At 45.8% G+C, this 19,090-nt stretch overlaps 1 protein-coding gene across 1 annotated transcript; it reads right to left on the bottom strand.

The window, feature by feature from the left end:
• Positions 1-3,567: 3,567 nt before the first annotated feature.
• On the bottom strand, positions 3,568-8,781 carry tctn2 (tectonic family member 2). Its single transcript, XM_039012705.1, has 17 exons — positions 8,652-8,781; positions 8,404-8,517; positions 8,246-8,289; positions 7,780-7,978; positions 7,576-7,676; positions 7,260-7,459; positions 6,985-7,105; positions 6,687-6,843; positions 6,394-6,588; positions 6,164-6,238; positions 5,950-6,045; positions 5,624-5,738; positions 5,138-5,241; positions 4,851-4,998; positions 4,531-4,668; positions 4,313-4,401; positions 3,568-4,215 (listed from the first exon to the last, which is right to left on the bottom strand). The coding sequence occupies exons 1-17, from the start codon at positions 8,737-8,739 to the stop codon at positions 4,094-4,096; spliced, it is 2,106 nt and encodes a 701-aa protein (XP_038868633.1). The 5' UTR covers positions 8,740-8,781; the 3' UTR covers positions 3,568-4,093.
• Between the last annotated feature and the right edge of the window lie 10,309 nt (positions 8,782-19,090).

The following is a 19,090-nucleotide window of genomic DNA, read 5'->3' on the forward strand; positions in this document are numbered from 1 at the left end:
GCTGTTTAAGTGTGCCTTGACTTCTAAATAAATCACTGACAGTCTCACCAGCAAAGCACCCTCACACCATAACACCTCCTCCTCCATGCTTCACGGTGGGAACCACACATGCGGATAACATCCGTTCACCTACTCTGCGTCTCACAAAGACACGGCGGTTAGAACCAAAAATGTGGACTCATCAGACCAAAGGACAGATTTCCACCGGTCTAATGTCCATTGCTTGTGTTTCTTGGCCCAAGCAAGTCTCTTCTTATTGGTGTCCTTTAGTAGTGGTTTCTTTGCAGCAATTTGACCACGAAAGCCTGATTCACGCAGTCTCCTCTGAACAGTTAATGTTGAGAGGTGTCTGTTAATAGAACTCTGTGAAGCATTTATTTGGGCTGCAATCTGAGGTGCAGTTGACTCTAATGAACTTATCCTCTGCAGCAGAGGTAACTCTGGGTCTTCCTTTCCTGTGGCGGTCCTCATGAGAGCCAGTTTCATCATAGCGCTTGATGGTTTTTGCAACTGCACTTGAAGAAACATTCAAGTTTCTGGATTGACTGACCTTCATGTCTTAAAGTAATGATGGACTGTCATTTCTCCTTGCTTATATTTGAGCTGTTCTTGCCATAATATGGACTTGGTCTTTTACCAAATAGGGCTATCTTCTGTATACCACCCCTACCTTGTCACAACACAACTTATTGGCTCAAACGCATTAGGAAGGAAAGAAATTCCACAAATTAACATTTAACAAGGCACATCTGTTAATTGAAATGCATTCCAGAGGTGACTACCTCATGAAGCTGGTTGAGAGAATGCCAAGAGTGTGCAAAGCTGTCATCAAGGCAAAAGGTGGCTACTTTGAAGAAGTATGAAGTATAGTACATGAATCCATGTGATGTTTCACAGTTTTGATGTTTTTATAATTCTTCTCCAATGTAGAAAATAGTAAAAATAAAGAAAAACCCTTGAATGAGTAGGTGTGTCCAAACTTTTGACTGGAGATTATTTCATTTTCAAATAACCAAAAGTGAGAGGTTGTGATCTGAAGAAAGGGAAAAAGGCCATTCTTGAACATGAGGTGAGAAATTCTTACTAATCTGCTAGAGAACCAGTTCAGATTTAAGTATAACTTTTGTATGACTAAAGCCTTTAGTGAGAGATGTAATGCTTTAATATTTAATCATTTCTGCCCTCCGAATTCATAATCATTATATAAATAGGCCCATTTCATTTTGTGTGGCTTGCCGTTCCAAATCAAATTGAATATCTTTTGCTGCTCATATAATAACATAAAAAAAGATGCTAGGTGTAAGCTAGGCCATAAGCAAATAGGTAAACTGGGATAGGACTAAAATGTTAAATCAGGGTGATTTTTCCACAAATAGACAGATATTTTCCTTTCCGTGGTAGCAAGAGCTTATCTATTTTTGTTAACTTTCTATTAAAATGTATTGTAGTGAGATCATTTCTTTCGGGATATGAATACCGAGTATGTCCACTTCACCATCATACCATTTTATTTGAAAACTAAAACTACACAGGAATGTAAAAGTTGTATTTTTTTATGATCTAATACGTAACATAGTACACTTATCAGAATTTTGTTATAATCCAGAAAGGTTTGAATAGTTGTCTAGATCATCTATGAGGCTGTGGAGGGACATTTGCCTCAATGCTGTCATATTCGTGGCTTATTGCTGGTGTGGCTTTCAGTTAGTTCTTTTTGGCAATCTACACTGTGAGAGGGAATATCATCATATATTTCATAAAATCTGACTAACCCAGTGCACTGCTTGCTATGAATTCTATTGGAGGGTGTTTGCTTGTTTATTTAAAAATACACACCTCTGACTCTCACACAAAACCTATACACATTCCCATACAGTGCAATCGGGAAAGTATTCTCACCCCTTCACTTTTTCCACATTTTATTACATTACAGCCTTATTCTAAAATGTATTAAATAAACATTTCCTCAATCTACACACAATAACCCACAATGACAAAGTGAAAACAGGTTTTTAGAAATGTTTGCAAATGTATTAAAAATATTTACCTAAGTATTCAGACCTTTGCTATGAGAATCAAAATTGAGCTCAGGTGCATCCTGTTTCCATTGATCAACCTTGAGATGTTTCTACAACTTGGAGTCCACCTGTCGTAAATTCAATTGATTGGACATGATTTGTAAAAGCACACACCTGTCTATATAAGGTCCTACAGTTGACAGTGCATGTCAGAGCAAAAAACAAGCCATGAGGTCGAAGGAATTGTCCGTAGAGCACCGAGACAGGATTGTGTCGAGGCACAGATCTGGGGATGGGTACCAAAACATTTCTGCAGCATTGAAGATCCCCAAGAACACAGTGGCCTCCGTCATTCTTAAATGGAAGACATTTGGAACCACCAAGACCTTTCCTAGAGCTGGCCGCCCGGCCAAACCAAGCAATCGGGGGAGAAGGGCCTTGGTCAGGGAGATGGCCAAGAACCCGATGGTCACTCTGACGGAGCTCCAGAGTTCCTCTGTGGAGATGGGAGAACCTTCCAGAAGAACAACCATCTCTGCTTTATTCCACCAATCAGGCCTTTATGGTAGAGTGGCCAGACGGAAGCCACTCCTCAGTAAAAGGCACATGACAGCCCACTTGGAGTTTGCCAAAAGGCACCTAAAGGACTCTCAGACCATGAAAACCAAGATTGAACACTTTGGCCTGAATGCCAAGCGTCACATCTGGAGGAAACCAGGCACCGCTCATTACCTGGCCAAAACCATCCCTACGGTGAAGCATGATGGTGGCAGCATCATACTGTGGGGATGTTTTTCAGTGGCAGGGACTGGGAGACTAGTCAGGATCGAGGGAAAGGTGAATGGAGCAAAGTACAGGGAGATCCTTGATAACCTGCTGCAGAGCGCTCAGGACCTCAGACTGGGGCTAAGGTTCATCTTCCAACAGGACAATGACCCTAAGCACACAGCCAAGACAACACAGGAGTGGCTTCGGGACAAGTCTCTGAATGTCCTTGAGTGGCCCAGCCAGAGTCTGGACTTGAACCCGATCGAACATCTCTGGAGACCTGAAAATAGCTGTGCAAAGACGCTCAACCATCCAACCTGACAGAGCTTGAGAGGATCTGCAGAGAAGAATGGAAGAAACTCCCCAAATACAGGTGTGCCAAGCTTGTAGCGTCATACCCAAGAAAACTCGAGGCTGTAATTGCTGCCAAAGGTGCTTCAACAAAGTGCTGAGTAAAAAGAGTCTGAATAATTATGAAAATTTGATATTTCAAAAACCTGTTTTTGCTTTGTCATTGAGGTATTATGTGTAGATTGATGAGGAGGAAAAAAACGATTTAATCAATTTTAGAATAAGGCTGTAACAAAATGTGGAAAAAGTGAAGGGGTCTGAATACTTCCAAATGCACTGTACACTACATATGCACCTACACAAACACACTTCTGCAGTCATCATATGCTGCTGCTACTCTGGTCTTTATTTTACTCTTTATCATCTATCCTGATGCCTAGTCACTTTACCCTGCCTTCATTTGCATATCTACCTGAAATACTGTACCTCATACCCCTGCACATTGATCTGGTACATGTATTCCCTGTATATCGCTCCATTCTTGTGTATTTTACTCCCTGAGTTACCATTTTTAACTATTATTTTATTTTTTACTCTGCATCGTTGGGAAGGGCTCGTAAGCAAGCATTTCACAGAAAAGTCTACACCCATTGTAGTCGACGCATGTGACAAATAACAATGTGATTTGATTTATCCCAGGCCAGATTCACATTTCAAGCCTAAATCAAATATGATTTTCCAAAAGGTAACAAAAATATCAAAATACAGTCAACTTGATCATTTACATTCTTACCAACCATGAAAGAAACCTGCTGAACATGTTCGAACTTACCACCTGAAAATTACTTACTTACTGGCTAATAACTAGCTCAATAACAATATGTTCATCCATTATCTTTCAGCAGGATCAAGAAAATTTAAGCCATTAGACAGTCATGGTCAAGGTGGGTAGCCCACGTCAAGAACTAGGGCATGTCAGTATGTCTACTATTGCGCTTTTTCTCAAATTCATGGGTTTAGAGAGAAGCACTTCTCCATGCCTGTCGGATCTGTTTCCATGGAGTCCCGAGAATGGAGGCAGTGATGAAGAAAAACACCAAGATGAGGCCCTTGGCCAGAGACAGAGAGTACGACTCACCTGGAGGTAGAGGGGTGGAGGGAAAGAGTTAATCCTACTGTCATCATCCATTTAGCATATTTAATTAGTCACATTTTGGGACAGCAGAGAGTCTCACCTGTATAATACCTGGTGAGGGGGAAGGCAAGCTGGGGCCAGCACACATCGTTCCTGTCGCAGTCATACTCAGTAAAGTTAATCTGAAACCTGAAGGACACCAGGGCAGAACCACATCAGAGTTTTATTCACTGCTCTTCCCAACTGTTCAACATAGTCAGGAAACCTTATACTGAGGCTATATTTAAATTCTCAGGGCTTTAGCCTTTCAGGGGTCACCTGGTTTTGGGTGGTCCTGTGTTGATGGAGATATCAGTGAAGGTGATGGAGGAGGTGACAGGGAAAGTCTGAATCCCAGTCGGCTCCAGACAGGGGTCACCCCCCCCACACTCAAACTTCCAAGTGGACACATGGTCACTGTGGAGAGGCAACACTCACATCAGAGACAGTGGATTAAACAAGGAGGACTTTATTCAATCACACATCCAATCAATGCATTGTAATGGGCCCTTCCTGAGTATGAACAGAAGGTCAGCACAGACAGAAAGGAAATATGTTTGTGATGGCAATGGACAGTGTTGTAGGCTGTTACCACATACCTGACTTCCACTGCTTGTATCTCCCGCTGAGGCAACCCCCCCACCACCTCTGTCACAATGCTCCTAACGTGGATGTGCCGGTGGGAGGGAATCCCAGAACATATTCCAATACCACCACCCACAGGCTGGTTGGAGTTCAGTTCTACAACTGTTGGTTATTCAGTGTGTTGGACACAGACGTGGAATTGAAGCAAGCAACAAAGCCAAAATAATGAATTAATAGGGTGAATATTTTGGCTAATATTTAGATTAATTTAACAGTTAAAGTTTGAAAGGTTTCTACTCACAGCTAATGTTCAACCAGTCAGTCAGGTTCAGAACATCTGGGTCTCCATTCCTCGCTATGTGTGTTGCTGTGCTCAGTGCCCTCTGAAGAGAGGCCACATTCTGACTAGCAGAGGTAAAAAAAAGGAGGTCAAACATTTTGCAGGAGACATGGATCCTTTCCATTTGCAGACATGCAGCTGTAATTTGATCAACTCCAGAAATGCTATTTATCTGTGTGTGTGTGTTTCAAGTTTCTAAGTTGTATTGTCACATGCACAGGATACAGTATGTGTAAAACATTACGAGACACACTCTTTTTACACGACTTCGATACAAATAGATTTTCGTAGCAGGTTAGGAGAGCATTTTCGCTAACCCTAACCCTTTTCTTAACCTTAACCTCAGTCTCCTAACCTGCTACGTTAATTCTCCTAACTTGCTATGAAAAAGTCACTTCAGTATCGAAGTGGCGTGAAAATAGTTTTTTTGTGTATCCAGTGACTCACCTGAGCAGGCTACATTGGGTCAGGTTCTGTAGGCTCACAGGTAACAGACATCCTGCAGTTGAGTTCTCCCCAAATATAACTATTTTCCCCTCAGAGGCACACAGTCCACTGCTTACTGAAAACAGAAATAGAAAAACATGAATACACATACACTAACAGGCCACAAGCCATCCAACAGCTGTAACTGCTGGTTCTCACAATAGTCTAATCGAAGTGCCTAAGCTAAAAGATGTAATATATTTTTGATGTGTAGAGTTAAATAATTGAGACCTTTCAAAGCCGTTGATTTTTCAGTGCACTATCCATGGTACAAAGACGACCGTTACCTGGCTTCCAAAGATTGACTGGGGTCCTCTGTATGACTGTTCCATTCTCCAAGGTGTCCACAATCCCACCAATCACAGGCCTGCCCACCTGGTAACCTGAGAGATTACACAAGGCTTTGTCTGTAAATCAGTGAAACTAGTCTCATCTTTTTATGTTGCACATTAAGATCCCCATTATGAAACGCTTAGAAGAAGTGTATTAGGTTGCACAAACCTGGGTTCCCCGAGTTGGGCTGAGCCAAAGCATCTCCATTCAGAAACGCAACTGAATACCTGGCTGTCAAACCCACTGTGAGAGGAAGAGAAAATACAAACACATAAAAGCAGTACAATTATCTGTTAATCGTTGACAAACACAACGTCAGCGTTGATAAGGATAATTAATGATACTACAAATACCCAGTAATGCTCAGCATGTAAAAACTAAAACAAAGAGGCCCTTACCACTAGCAGAAAGGACATTCCCAAGTATGCGGGTTAGTGTGATATTTGTGAGACCGTTCCCTTTCCAGAAGAATTTGTAATCTAAGGCCAAGGTCACATTTTCACACAGCAGTATGCCATCTTCAGCCACAGGACTCGCGACAAAGGGCCTCAGATCAACAGCCATTTTATCTGTGACATCCACTGTGACCACACCTGAAATGTTTCCCCAATGAGCACACAAAGCAAATCAAATCAATCAGAAAAAGTTGAAAAAGTAAGTAATTGTTCTGATCATAGGGAGAGAGACGTACCCCCTTGGCCATCCCTGACTTGCACCCTCAGCTCAGTTGGTGTCGTCTGTAAGGGGGGTCCAGTTGGGCAGGACAGGAGACGGGTCACACACTGCGCTTGGAAGTTTTTCAAAAATGCCACAGGGGCATTATCTACACACTGGCCAACCAGGGAGTTCTGAGGAATTAAGACATAAATTAGACATATCAGATGGCATAGAAGACAAAACACTTTGCATTGAGCCACAGAGACTTCTGACTGTACATTTACAAACACAGTTTAAACACAGAGAGAGAGAATCAGACACACAAGTCTAACCTGAGGAATGGTGAAATAGTGATCACTTATGGTAAAAATGGGATCCCCCTGCTGGTAGATATGGGTGGGCAGTGGAGCTGACAGCACTGGCCTTTGGAAAGATGGCCTGGGCTTTGGTGTGCTGGAGCATGTATAGAAGGCACAACACATATTAGGTCGATGCAGTAAAGGAGATATAGCAAACATAAAAACTCTATCAATTAAGATTGAAGTCTATGTTTATGACAACTGGATTTTGAGACAAAAATGTCTTGAGGAAATAGACGGTGTCTCACATTGTGTCCCCTTCATAAAAAAGTCCAAGGAAGGGATTGTTTTCAGGCAGGGAGATGACACAGAGAAATGGAAACCAATCGGGGGCATTTTCAGCAGACTGTGCAATGCACAGGTAATCAGGAACTGGAGAAATTTCCCCTCCAAAGGGCCCCGAAAGACACTGGCCCTGAAACAGCTTCAGGGCTTCAGGGGAACAGTCCTGGGGGAGACACATGACAGAAACACCATTACCTGATGGACAGATAGACAGAATCAAAATGTCTACTCTAGCCAGAGAGCAAGCAGATTAGTATGTGTAACGATGGATGTAAATACCTTGTCACAGCAGCATCGCACATCACAGGCTCCCACAGTGAGGTCGCAGGGACAGGAGCCCAGGGGCCGGTACACTTGGTTGGGAATTACTGTTTTGTTGTCTGACAAAAATGAAAAAGCACTATTAAAAAGGGGGAAAACCAGACAAACAAAATATCCCTTGGATTGTTTAAAGATACCTACTTTAAAAAGAGCCAGACTTACCAGACACAGGTTCAGTGGGAAACACCTGGGCATAGATCCTAGCCTGGATTAGCAGTGAGGCCTGAGGTGTGTTCCCCAGACAGGCAGACACATGTAGAGTCTCCAGCACACACAGTGGCTCAGGACAGCAGTCTGTGTCATTATTATTACCACACAGGAGCAGGCTGCGGTTCAGATTCAGCTGCACTCGCACTGTAGTCTGACACACAGGGAAAGAGAGAGGTTGCAGGGAGACAACAATTAAGTGGCGAGAGTAATTTCCATGAAGAAAGTTCTGAATGGTGTCAATCGTTTGGTGTCTTTGTGTGTAGACAAGACTATTTGTTTGCTAACAAAATATTTTATGTCTACTTAAACCATGAAAAGGCCAGGAAGAGGTAGCAGTCATTTTTGGTAGTAGTGGTCAGGAGGGACTCTGTCGTGCTGAAAAACAGCTCCTGGTGAGAGCAGTATGTCACACACTTACCTTGCCCACCAACTCCTGTGTGAGAACCCACTGCGTCAGATCTTCTGAGCATGATGGGGGTGGAAGGCGACGACAAAATGCATGTTATTGCTTACAAAACCCATGCCATGGACAATGACAAGTGCATATTGACAACACCATGCAAGTAGCTTATTTACCTGAGGGATTGGAGAGCGATAGAGAGCTTAGGGTCAGGGATATGCCAGATGTGTTTCCAAGCAAGAAAGCAGACAATCTAGGTCCGGATGTGACGAGATACGACGGCTGAAAAACTAGAAAAGGGATTGCTTGATGTTAGCCAGGTAACGTTAGCTAGCTAACGTTAGCTAAAGTTAGCTAGCCTTAGGGCCACACATCATGTTAGTTGATTGATTCATGGAATAAGTATGAGAGTTGAATGACTTACCGACATTGCTCTTTGCATCCGTAATCAAAATAGTCAGAAGAATGTATGCACATCGACATAAAACGCGTGCAGAAAGTATATTAGCCATCACTGAAAATATCGGTTCACCAGGGAGTCGCCATTTTTACGAAGTGTTGTTGAGATGTCTAGCTATGGCAACGACATATCAACCAATCACAGTTTATACGATGACTTGCTCTCTCGTGCTCCATAGAGGACATGCTACTGTTCAGACAGTCAACAGCGACGCTTTTGGAGCCGAGTGTGTACTACAAAACCAGACAAACAATCATGCAACTGTTAATTCTTGAAGCCAACAATGTTGCAACATTTAACATTATATATAATCTCTGCATGCATTCAAATTAATTTGCAACACGACATGAAAACAAAAGCATAATTTTGCAAAGATGATCTGTTGAGCCAATGTATAATCCTATACACTAACTGGCGGCAATTCATCGTACACGGTTCTGTAACGACTCAGCTCCAATAGTAGAGTTAAAATGACAAGGAAAAACACGAGGAAGGAAGCATGTCATCTTTTTTTCCAGGGATAAGTTTAAGGCAAAAACCTTAGGGATTAGAAAACAATGGTGCCTGTTGGATCAGTCGAAGATCAAATGAAAGCTGTACTAGACTGTCTGGTCACTGAGGATAAAATACCCACAGATGTTAGTGTGGCCGATGTGAAATGGCTAGCTAGTTAGCGGTGGTGCGCGGCTTTTGTGGCGCGATGGGTAACGATGCTTCGTGAGTGACTGTGGTTGGTGTGTGCAGAGGGTCACTGGTTCGAGCCCAGCTTGGGGCGAGGAAAGGGTCGGAAGCTATACTGTTACATTAGCACTACTTTGAAGCTCTTCATAAACAACCTTGATGAGTGCTCAAGGTAAATCTGGTTGGGAAGTGCCTAATGTGTTTTCTCTGGCAGTTGTAGGGAAGTGCATGTGTAGCCTCACCTGTATATGAATGATTTACTACTGCTTCTGCCAAAAGATCTGGGATTTTGTGGCACAGGCAGTATGTGGTACTGCAATACTGGAACGAACTGAAAAAATCACTGAAGCTGGAGACTCATATCTCCCTGACTAGCTTTAAGCACCAGCTGTAAGAGCAGCTCACAGACCACTGTACATGTACATAGCCATTTTGCCACAACTTTGGAAGTATGCTTGGGGTCATTGTCTATCTGGAAGACCCATTTGCGACCAAGCTTTAACTTCCTGACTGATGTCTTGAGATGTTGCTTCAATATATTATATATATATTCAATATATTATCTAGAATATATTCACATCATTTTTGTTTTTCATGATGCCATCTATTTTGTGAAGTGCACCAGTCCCTCCTGCACCAAAGCACCCCCACAACATGATGCTGCCACCCCCGTGCTTCACGGTTGGGATGGTGTTCTTCGGCTTGCAAGCTTCCCCCTTTTTCCTCCAAACATAACAATGGTCATTATGGCCAAACAGTTCTATGTTTTGTTTCATCAGACCAGAGGACATTTCTCCAAAAAGTAGGACCTTTGTCCCCATGTGCAGTTGCAAACCGTAGTCTGGCTTTTTTATGGTGGTTTTGGAGCAGTGGCTTCTTCCTTGCTGAGCGGCCTTTCAGGTTATGTTGATATAGGACTCGTTTTACTGTGGATATAGATACTTTTGTACCTGTTTCCCCCAGCATCTTTACAAGGTCCTTTGCTGTTCTGGGATTGATTTGCACTTTTCGCAGCAAAGTACGTTAATCTCTAGGAGACAGAACCCGTCTCCTTCCTGAGCGGTATGACGGCTGCGTTGTCCCATGGTGTTTATACTTGTGTACTATTGTTTGTACAGATGAACGTGGTACCTTCAGGCGTTTGGAAATTGCTCCCAAGGATGAACCAGACTTGTGGAGGTCTACAATTTTTTTTCTGTGGTCTTAGCTGAATTCTTTTGATTTTCCCATGATGTCAAGCAAAGAGGCACTGATTCTGATGGAGGCCTTGAAACACATCCACAGGTACACCTCCAATTGACTCAAATGATGTCAACTAGCCTATCAGAAGCTTCTAAAGCCATGACATAATTTTCTGGAATTTTCCAAGCTGTTTAAAGGCACAGTCAACTGTAAGGGCTGTCGTTCTCCTCCTCCTCGGATGAGGAGAGGAGAGAAGGATCAGTAGACCAAAACGCAGCATTTGGGAAATAAGCCATCTCTTTATTTATAACGACGATGGCAACACGAAAAAACAAAACACTTTCAAATATACAAAACAAGAAAACGACGTTGACGAAACCTGAACATAAACTTACATAACTAAACGTAAACTCACGGACAGGAAACAGACGACATCAAAATAAACGAACAGCCAAACAGTCCCGTATGGTACATACATTCGACGACACAGGAGACAATCACCCACAAACAAACAGTGAGAACACCCTACCTAAATATGACTCTTAATTAGAGGAGAACGCAAAACACCTGCCTCTAAGAGCCATACCAGGCAACCAAAACCAACATAGAAACAGATAACATAGACTGCCCACCCAAAACACACGCCCTGACCATAAACACATACAAAAACAACATAAAACAGGTCAGGACCGTTACAGAACCCCCCCCTCAAGGTGCGAACGCCGGGCGCACCAGCACAAAGTCCAGGGGAGGGTCTGGGTGGGCAGTTGACCACGGTGGTGGTTCAGGCTCTGGACGCTGTCCCCACACCACCATAGTCACTCCCCGCTTCTGTCTTCCCCTCCCAATGACCACCCTAAAACTAACATCCCCTAAAAGAACGGCCAGCACCGGAAGAAGGGGCAGCACCGGGACAAGGGGCAGCACCGGGACAAGGGGCAGCACCGGGACAAGGGGCAGCACCGGGACAAGGGGCAGCACCGGGATAAGGGGCAGCACCAGGATAAGGACCAGCACCGGGATAAGGACCAGCACCGGGATAAGGACCAGCACCGGGATAAGGGGCAGCACCGGGACAAGGGGCAGCACCGGGACAAGGGGCAGCACCGGGACAAGGGGCAGCACCGGGACAGGGGGCAGCACCGGGACAAGGGGCAGCACCGGGACAAGGGGCAGGTCCCGGCTGATATACTCAGGCAGATCCTGACTGAACGGCTCTTGACGCTCATGGCTGGCTGACGGCTCTCGACGCTCATGGCTGGCTGACGGCTCTCGACGCTCATGGCTGGCTGACGGCTCTCGACGCTCATGGCAGGCTGACGGCTCTCGACGCTCATGGCAGGCTGACGGCTCTCGACGCTCATGGCAGGCTGACGGCTCTCGACGCTCATGGCAGGCTGACGGCTCTCGACGCTCATGGCAGGCTGACGGCTCTCGACGCTCATGGCAGGCTGACGGCTCTCGACGCTCATGGCAGGCTGACGGCTCTCGACGCTCATGGCAGGCTGACGGCTCTCGACGCTCATGGCAGGCTGACGGCTCTCGACGCTCATGGCAGGCTGACGGCTCTCGACGCTCATGGCAGGCTGACGGCTCTCGACGCTCATGGCAGGCTGACGGCTCTCGACGCTCATGGCAGGCTGGCGGCTCTCGACGCTCATGGCTCGCTGGCGGCTCTCGACGCTCATGGCTCGCTGGCGGCTCTGGCTGCTCATGGCTCGCTGGCGGCTCTGGCAGATCCTGTCTGGTTGGCGGCTCTGGCAGATCCTGTCTGGTTGGCGGCTCTGGCAGATCCTGTCTGGTTGGCGGCTCTGGCAGATCCTGTCTGGTTGGCGGCTCTGGCAGATCCTGTCTAGTTGGCGGCTCTGGCAGATCCTGTCTGGTTGGCGGCTCTGGCAGATCCTGTCTGGTTGGCGGCTCTGGCAGATCCTGTCTGGTTGGCGGCTCTGGCAGATCCTGTCTGGTTGGCAGCTCTGGCAGATCCTGTCTGGCGGGCGGCTCTAGCGGCTCCTGTCTGGCGGGCGGCTCTAGCGGCTCCTGTCTGGCGGACGGCTCTGTAGGCTCATGGCAGACGGGCGGCTTTGCAGGCTCATGGCAGACGGGCGGCTTTGCAGGCTCATGGCAGACGGATGGCTCAGACGGCGCTGGGGAGACGGATGGCTCAGATGGCGCTGGGGAGACGGATGGCTCAGATGGCGCTGGGGAGACGGATGGCTCAGATGGCGCTGGGGAGACGGATGGCTCAGATGGCGCTGGGGAGACGGATGGCTCAGATGGCGCTGGGGAGACGGATGGCTCAGATGACGCTGAGGAGACGGATGGCTCTGGCCGGATAAGGCGCACTGTAGACCTGGTGCGTGGTGCCGGAACTGGAGGCACCGGGCTAAGGATAAGCACCCTCCTACTAGTGCGGGGAGCAGGGACAGGGCACACTGTACTCTCAAAGCCCACTCTATAACTGATGCGAGGTACCGGCACTGGTGACACCGGGCTGAGGACAAGCACATCAGGCTTAGTAGGGGGAGAAGATACAGTGTGTACAGGGCTCTGGAGACGCACAGGAGGCTTAGTGCGTGGTGCCGGAACTGGAGGCACCGAACTGGATACACGCACTACAGGGAGAGTGCGTGGAGGAGGAACAGGGCTCAGGAGACGCACTGGTAGCCTAGTGCGTAGTGTAGGCACTGTAGGTACTAGGCTGGGGCGGGGAGGTGGCGCCGGAAATACCGGACCGTGGAGGCGTACTGGCACTCTTGAGCATTGAGCCTGCCCAACCTTACCTGGTTGAATACTCCCGGTCGCCCGACCAGTGCGGGGAGGTGGAATAACCCGCACCGGCCTATGTAGGCGAACCGGGGAAACCATGCGTAAGGCAGGTGCCATGTATGCCGGCCCGAGGAGACGCACTGGAGACCAGACGCGTTGAGCCGGCCTCATGACACCTGGCTCAATACCCAATCTAGCCCTGCCAGTGCGGGGAGGTGGAATAACCCGCACTGACCTATGCACTCGTACAGGAGACACCGTGCGCTCTACTGCGTAACACGGCGCCTGCCCGTACTCCCGCTCTCCACGGTAAGCCTGGGAAGTGGGCGCAGGTCTCCTACCTGCCCTTGGCCCACTACCTCTTAGCCCCCCCCCAAGAAATGTTTGGGTGTTACTCACGGGCTTTTTGGGCTTCCGTGCCAGACGCGTTCCCTCATAATCTCCGGTAGCCTCTGCTCTCCTCAGTGCCTCCAGCTGTTCCCATGGGAGGCGATCCCTACCAGCCAGGATCTCCTCCCATGTGTAGCAACCCTTTCCGTCCAATATATCGTCCCATGTCCATTGCTCCTTCTTTTCCTGTCCCTTACTCCGTTGAGTTTTCCCTTGCCGCTTGGTCCTAGCGGGGTGGGTGATTCTGTAAGGGCTGTCGTTCTCCTCCTCCTCGGATGAGGAGAGGAGAGAAGGATCAGTAGACCAAAACGCAGCATTTGGGAAATAAGCCATCTCTTTATTTATAACGACGATGGCAACACGAAAAAACAAAACACTTTCAAATATACAAAACAAGAAAACGACGTTGACGAAACCTGAACATAAACTTACATAACTAAACGTAAACTCACGGACAGGAAACAGACGACATCAAAATAAACGAACAGCCAAACAGTCCCGTATGGTACATACATTCGACGACACAGGAGACAATCACCCACAAACAAACAGTGAGAACACCCTACCTAAATATGACTCTTAATTAGAGGAGAACGCAAAACACCTGCCTCTAATTAAGAGCCATACCAGGCAACCAAAACCAACATAGAAACAGATAACATAGACTGCCCACCCAAAACACACGCCCTGACCATAAACACATACAAAAACAACATAAAACAGGTCAGGACCGTTACATCAACTTAGTGTATGTAAACTTCTGACCCACTGGATGTGTGATACAGTGAATTATAAGTGAAATAATCTGTCTGTAAACAATTGTTGGAAAAATTACTTGTGTCATGCACAAAGTAGATGTCCCAACCGACTTGCCAAAACTATAGTTTGTTAACAAGAAATTTGTGGAGTGGTTGAAAAATTAGTTTTAATGACTCCAACCTAAGTGTATGTAAACTTCAGACTTCAACTGTATAAGTGAATTTGTTCCAATACTTTTGGTCCCCTAAAAGACTATGTGCAAAAATGATAATACCCTCACCTCATAGCCATTGTAACATTTAAAATCCAAAGTGCTGGAGTACAGAGACAAAACAACAAAAAATGTGTCACTGTCCCAATACTTGGAGCTCACTATTATATTATACATGTATATTATACAAAGTCATCTTAACCTCTGAGTATGTAAGTGTATGTTTAGTTGTGGAAATTTTTCTAATTCATTTTTTGTTAACCCCTCAGGTGCTAGAGCAGTACTCTTCCCAATCATCTGAAGTGCCTGTCCACCAAGTGTCTAATCCTGCTGGGTCTACCTCAAGGTACTCTACATCTTACCGATCTACACTCACTGACCACCCGGCAGCACATTCTAATAAATGTTCAGCACCACTAAGAAATACATTCTGGCCTTCAATAACTATTGCAATGTTTTGCATTTCAGGAAATGGGAATCTTTCTAGGTTCCCTGGTGGAGAGAATCCTTGCTTAGGCCAAGCAGACAGAATCCTCTCTTCTCAAATGTCGCCACTGGGTAAGAAGGATACAACATCCATCTATGGGCCACAACTCAAAGCCTCCCTTGGTTTCTTGTCTCACCTTCAGTCCTGGCATCCATGTTTCTATCCCCCAGTGGGCAGTAGAGGGCCTCTGTGTGGGCTTCACAAGGTTCTGTGCCTGCTTCCTGAGTAGCAGTGACCCAGAGCTAAGGGACATTCCAGCCCACATGTTAAAGCAGGTATAATCTTACCCAGACACTGCTCAGGGACTCACCTACACCTCACACAGGGCTCTCATGGGGTTTCTGTAGAGTATGTTTTAGGTCCAGGCCGGGGATGTACAGCATCATTCTCTGCCAATTCATATCTAATTTTACCTTCAACAATCATGTTGCGTGCTTATTTAGCTAGTATGGTTAAACCGTGTGTGTGCTAAACTGCTAACTGGTTTTCTCTCCAAGGCCTAGAGGTGCTGCAGTCTCGCTGTACGTCAATGACCCGGCGGGCGGCAGGACTGCCCATGCTCATCCTGTCAGCAGGATGAGTGGTGTCAGCAGAGGAGGCCAGTAAGGCTCTGTCCCTCCTGGCCCACAGCATACACACCCTGCTGGGCACAGCCAGGGCCCCTTTGCCCCAGGACTGGGACCAGACACTGGTCCTGCCACAGGTAACACACATCATCAATGCACCAAACATAAGTTAGTGAGATATACAGTGCCTTCAGAAAGTATTCATACCCCTTGACTTATTCCACATCTTGTTATGTTACTGCCTCAATTCAAAATTGATTAAACATATTTTTTCCCTCGCCAATCTACACACAATATGTAACGGGTGTCGTTGGAAGGAAGAGACCAAGGCGCAGCGTTTTTTGATTTCCACATAATTGAATAACGAAGTGAAACTTTGAAAGGACAAAACAATAAAGAATACAACAACCGAACAGCTTCGATGTGCAAATTATCTGCACACAAACAAAGAACAAGATCCCACACAGAAGTAGGGAAAGGGCTGCCTAAGTATGATCCCCAATCAGAGACAACGATAGACAGCTGCCTCTGATTGGGGGGAACCAATCTCGGCCAGAAACAAAGAAATACAAAACCTAGAAATAAAGAACATAGAATGCCCACCCAAATCACACCCTGACCAAACCAAAATAGAGACATAAAAGGCTCTCTAAGGTCAGGGCGTGACACAATACCCCATAATGACAAAGTGAAAACATGTTTTTAGACATTTTAGCAAATTTATTGAAAATGAAATACAGAAATATCTCATTTACATAAGTATTCACATCCGTGAGTCAATATTTGTAGAAGCATCTTTGGCGGCCATTACAGCTGTGAGTTTCTCTAGGTAAGTCTCTTAGAGCTTTCCACACCTGGATTGTGCAACATTTGCCCATTATTCTTTTCAAAATTACTCAAACTCTGTCAAATTGGTTGTTGATCATTGCTAGACAACCATTTTCAGGTCTTGCCATAGATTTAAGTCAAAACTGTAACTCGGCCACACAGCAACATTCATTGTCTTCTTGGTAAGCAACTCCAATGTAGATTTAGCCTTGTGTTTTAGGTTATTGTCCTGCTGAAAGGTGAATTCATCTCTCAGTGTCTGGTGGAAAGCAGACTGAACCAGGTTTTCCTTTTTCCTCCTGAAAAACTGACAGGTCGTTAATGAATAAAAGCATACCCATAGCATGGTGTTTGTGTTAACCATCCCACCATATAGAAAGTTTATGACATGTGATTTGTGCACCTTACAGGTTGGGTGCACCTCCTTCCAGCTCTATCCATTTCTTGTGTGCAGAGCCCAAGTGGGTTTGGGGGAGTTTATCCTCTGAGAGCTCCGACCCGAGGCTGTCATTGGTCAGTTGTGCGGCGGAGGGGCGGCGATGGTTTGGGACCAGCATGCAACAGGTGCTGCAGAAAGTCACCCTGCCCAAAACCTACTAACAGTTTTCATGGACTAGTTTTCAACGCACAATATGAGGAAACCAAGGCATTAAAGATATGTTTGACTTAAAACACACTGCTGCATGAGGCTGAAATCAAGCTGAGAATCTTTTATTTTCTCATGAAATGGGTGTGTATCAGCTCACAGCTATTATATACTAACTAATCAGGCAGACCTGAACAAGACCAGTCAAGGATATCCGTCCTTTTTCTCTGTTGTGTCAAAGTCATTATGGGTTCGCTGAGATTGTTGTATTAAAGAAAACTAAGTCAACACTGCACTACATTCTCTCCATAACCCATTGGTGACCAAATAGTGATCTGCCTTTCAGTCCACAAATGTTTCCTGTAGCATAGTCTGATAAGAGCTCTTGATACTTCCTCTATATAAAGAAAACATTATTTTGCCTTTGATAAAAGCCCCATAGGTCCAATCAATATGCTTGTGTCAGTGCCCGTGTTACACCTCCTTCAGTTTCTGGAAAGCTAAGTGTCCCCACCTATTGGCTGCCCTTTTAGTCCCTTTAATGACTCCACATTCCTGAATTGACAATGCTGACCTGACCTTGCTGTGTTATGTTGAATGGTGTTGAATGGCACTCTGCTCCGGCCAACCTGAAGGAGACGCTGTTGGACCAGAGTGTGGAGTACAGCAGGATATACTGTATCTGACAGCCCTAGTGGCAGTGATGACTCTGTCCCAGGACCCATCTCCTTCTCCCACACTGGATGGTCCAGTCCTGCTGGAGTGTGTGGAGCTGCTGCTGGTGGCCCTGGCGGGCAACAGAAGGGGGTACAGAGTTCCTCTCCCAGACCCTGTGGGATGCCAGCCTGCTGCTCTCCCAAAGGTCAGGATACAGATTCAGCACACCACACTCTTCTCTGTTTTTTGCCATGATTTATTACACTGTACAATAACATGTCATTATGGTGTCAGAGACACAATAAACATGCCGAAACCTTCAGAGTCTTTTTCTTCTCCCTCTATCTCAGTCTTCAGACATCTCTGTTTCCTTGCTGGTGCAGTCTGTTGGCGGTCCACCTGGCCCTGAAGGCCCCTGAGGCTCTCAGGATAGCCTGGGCCCCGTCTGGCTGGGGCCACGTCACTGAGCATGGTCCTGAGGGACCACACTCCTCTCCCTGTCTTCAGCACCAGGTAGAGATCTAGAGCAGGGTCGTAGATTAAAAAGTACAGTATACTATACCTACTGACTTCCTCACAATCTGCTGTCGTTTATCTTGTCTCATCATGATAATATCCTCTACTTGTGCTTCCTCTACATGTTGATCAACACAGGGCTTTACCTGCTGCAGGATGAGAGTAGGCCAGGAGAGGAGGGGAGAGGAGCTTGTACCTGATGCAGGTCAATCAGGCTCTGCCCTTCCTGCTGGAGCTGCTGCTGGAGGAATACTGGGATAACGCTGGTGCCCTGGAAGTGTTGCTGTGTCACCTTCCCCAGTCTGACCTGAGACCTGTACTGAGGGAGGCCAGGGACACTGGGTGAGTTACCGCACTCACAGGCAATTAAAATGCTCATGTAGACAGAATATTAGCGATGAGCGATTTAGTGCTTTTTGAGGTCGGTTCAATTATTTAAAAAATGATCACTGTTTCGGCTTCTATTCTTTTCTGTTTTTTTTTACATTAAATGCAATATGCATTATGTAAGTTGAATGCTGTAACAACACAGAATAAAACAATTAATAATGTATTATTTAATTCAAAGTCATCATCTCATCTGTCTGACAAAAATCACTATTTTAGTAGTTCTTCAAAGTAAATAAGGCATACATTTGACTGCTGAATACCAATACCTCATGAAGCAACTGCTCTCTATGCCATGATTTATAATTTATAAGAGCCCTGATAATTAACTACATTGACTCTAATCCATTGCGCGGCTATTTGTCGGGTCTGTGTTTCTTTTACGCC

Source organism: Salvelinus namaycush, chromosome 18, assembly GCF_016432855.1.
Source record: "Salvelinus namaycush isolate Seneca chromosome 18, SaNama_1.0, whole genome shotgun sequence".
Lineage (NCBI taxonomy): Eukaryota > Metazoa > Chordata > Actinopteri > Salmoniformes > Salmonidae > Salvelinus > Salvelinus namaycush.

Excerpts from the sequence above, each read along its gene's own strand:
- tctn2 (XM_039012705.1), bottom strand. The coding sequence starts at position 8,739 with ATGGCTAATATACTTTCTGCACGCGTTTTATGTCGATGTGCATACATT. Across the intron at positions 7,106-7,259 it reads TTTTATGAAGGGGACACAAT|CACACCAAAGCCCAGGCCAT; the intron begins GTGAGACACCGT and ends TACATGCTCCAG. Across the intron at positions 6,589-6,686 it reads AGTCAGGGATGGCCAAGGGG|GTGTGGTCACAGTGGATGTC; the intron begins GTACGTCTCTCT and ends GAAACATTTCAG.